This window comes from Gavialis gangeticus, unplaced genomic scaffold (genome assembly GCF_001723915.1).
Source record: "Gavialis gangeticus isolate Ggan-Ray unplaced genomic scaffold, GavGan_comp1, whole genome shotgun sequence".
Classification (NCBI taxonomy): Eukaryota; Metazoa; Chordata; order Crocodylia; family Gavialidae; genus Gavialis; species Gavialis gangeticus.
The window spans coordinates 42,741,518-42,743,258 of NW_017729031.1; the positions used below are offsets into that span (position 1 = coordinate 42,741,518).

Below are 1,741 nucleotides of genomic sequence, written 5' to 3' on the forward strand. Positions count from 1 at the left end.
GCTACGTGGAGCTGGTGGAGGGGCTGCGGGACGGGCAGGTGCACGCGCTGAAGCGCATCGTGTGCCACGACGCGGAGGCGAGCGGGGCGGCGCTGCGCGAGGTGGAGATGCACCAGCTGCTCGCCCACCCCCACGTGCTGCGCCTCGAGGCCCACGGCGTGGTGGACAAGGGCGCCACGCGCGAGGCCTGGCTGCTGCTGCCCTTCTTCCAGGTGAGGCGGGCGCTGCGGGCAGGGGGGTGTGCCAGCCCGGGGCTGGCCCTGCTGCTGGGTAACGAGGCGCCCGTGTCTCTCCGGGCAGCGCGGGACCCTGTGGAGCGAGGTGGAGGCGCTGCGGGACAAAGGCGCCTTCATGGGCGAGGAGCGGATCGTGCTCATGCTGCGTGGGATCTGCCAGGGGCTGGGGGCCATCCACGCAAAGGGCTATGCCCACCGGTGAGCACCGTGCCGCGCGGGGCCTGCCCCCCCTGCCCGCAGAGCCGCCTGTGACTCACGCCCTCCTCTCCCGCCACAGAGACCTGAAACCCACCAACGTGCTGCTGGGGGACGATGACCAGCCCGTGCTGATGGACCTGGGCTCCGTGAACCAGGCCCGCATCGAGGTGTGCAGCTCCCGTGAGGCCATGGCCATGCAGGTGCGGAAGGGGAGATGCCCCTGGGGCTCAGATGGGGTCTCCTGGCAGCAGCGGTGCAGGGATCCAGGGCTGCAGCCTTGCCGGCCGATGCCACAGAGCCAGGTCTCCCCCTGGCTCAGCCTGTCCTCTGCCCCCAGGACTGGGCCGCGCAGCACTGCACCATCTCGTACCGGGCGCCCGAGCTCTTCACGGTGGAGAGTCACTGCATCATCGACGAGCGGACGGATGTCTGGGTAAGGGGCCCCCCAGCTTGGGGGCCGGGTTGAGGGGGCAGGGGCAGCGGCCAGGACTGACGCTGCCGCCCTGCAGTCCCTAGGCTGCGTGCTGTACTGCATGATGTTTGGGGAGGGCCCCTACGACATGGTCTTCCAGAAGGGAGACAGCGTGGCCCTGGCCGTCCAGAACCCGGTGGCGGTGCCGCCCCACACAAGGTAAGAAGCCGGCGCTGCCCCCAGGGGGAGCTGTAGAGGGCCTGGTTGCTGCCCTGCTGCTCATCCGTGCTCTGCCCGGCAGGTACTCGCCCGCCCTGGAGCAGCTGCTGCGCTCCATGATGACGGTGAACCCCCAGGAGCGGCCACATGTTTCCCACATCCTGGACCAGCTGGAGGGGCTGCAGTTGGCACCGCCTGGCCAGGACACCACCCGCATCTGAGCCCTGCAGCCCCCCCGGGGCAGGTTTCGAAACGCGGTTTCGGCACAGCTATGCTCCCTGCTCCAGTTGGGCAAGCCTGGCTGCTGGCAGTGGAGGCTGCAGGCTCACAGCCTCCCCTGGGAGGGCCTGGCTGTTTGGAGACTGCCTGTGTGGGGCTGGAGGGCAGTGCCCATGGTGCAGCCTCAAGGGGCCCTGGCCCAGCTGCAGTGGTCTCATGGTGCACGGAGGGGTGTGGGAGCGAGGCAGCTCTGGGCTCGGTGCCATCAGTGTTGGCTGGGCAGAGCCCAACCTCACCAGGCACAGAACAGTCACATTCCTGCTGGAGCAGGCGCGTGGCCCAGCCTGCCGGATGCTGCCTGGAGCTTGTGTCTATTCACGTGTCCATCCAGTAAAGCTTCTTTACAGAAAAAAAGCGTTCCTGGCCTGCGGGGCCAGTGGGGGGGGGGGGGGGGGGG

At 69.0% G+C, this 1,741-nt stretch overlaps 1 protein-coding gene across 1 annotated transcript; it reads left to right on the forward strand.

Moving 5' to 3' along the window:
* Window positions 1–2: 2 nt before the first annotated feature.
* Window positions 3–1,351, forward strand: STK16 (serine/threonine kinase 16; the record flags this gene model as incomplete). The annotated part of the gene is made up of 6 exons (XM_019522828.1): window positions 3–212; window positions 301–434; window positions 514–634; window positions 772–867; window positions 944–1,065; window positions 1,148–1,351. Coding segments are annotated over 6 exons (822 nt in total), but the record flags the coding sequence as incomplete, so codon positions are not given.
* Between the last annotated feature and the right edge of the window lie 390 nt (window positions 1,352–1,741).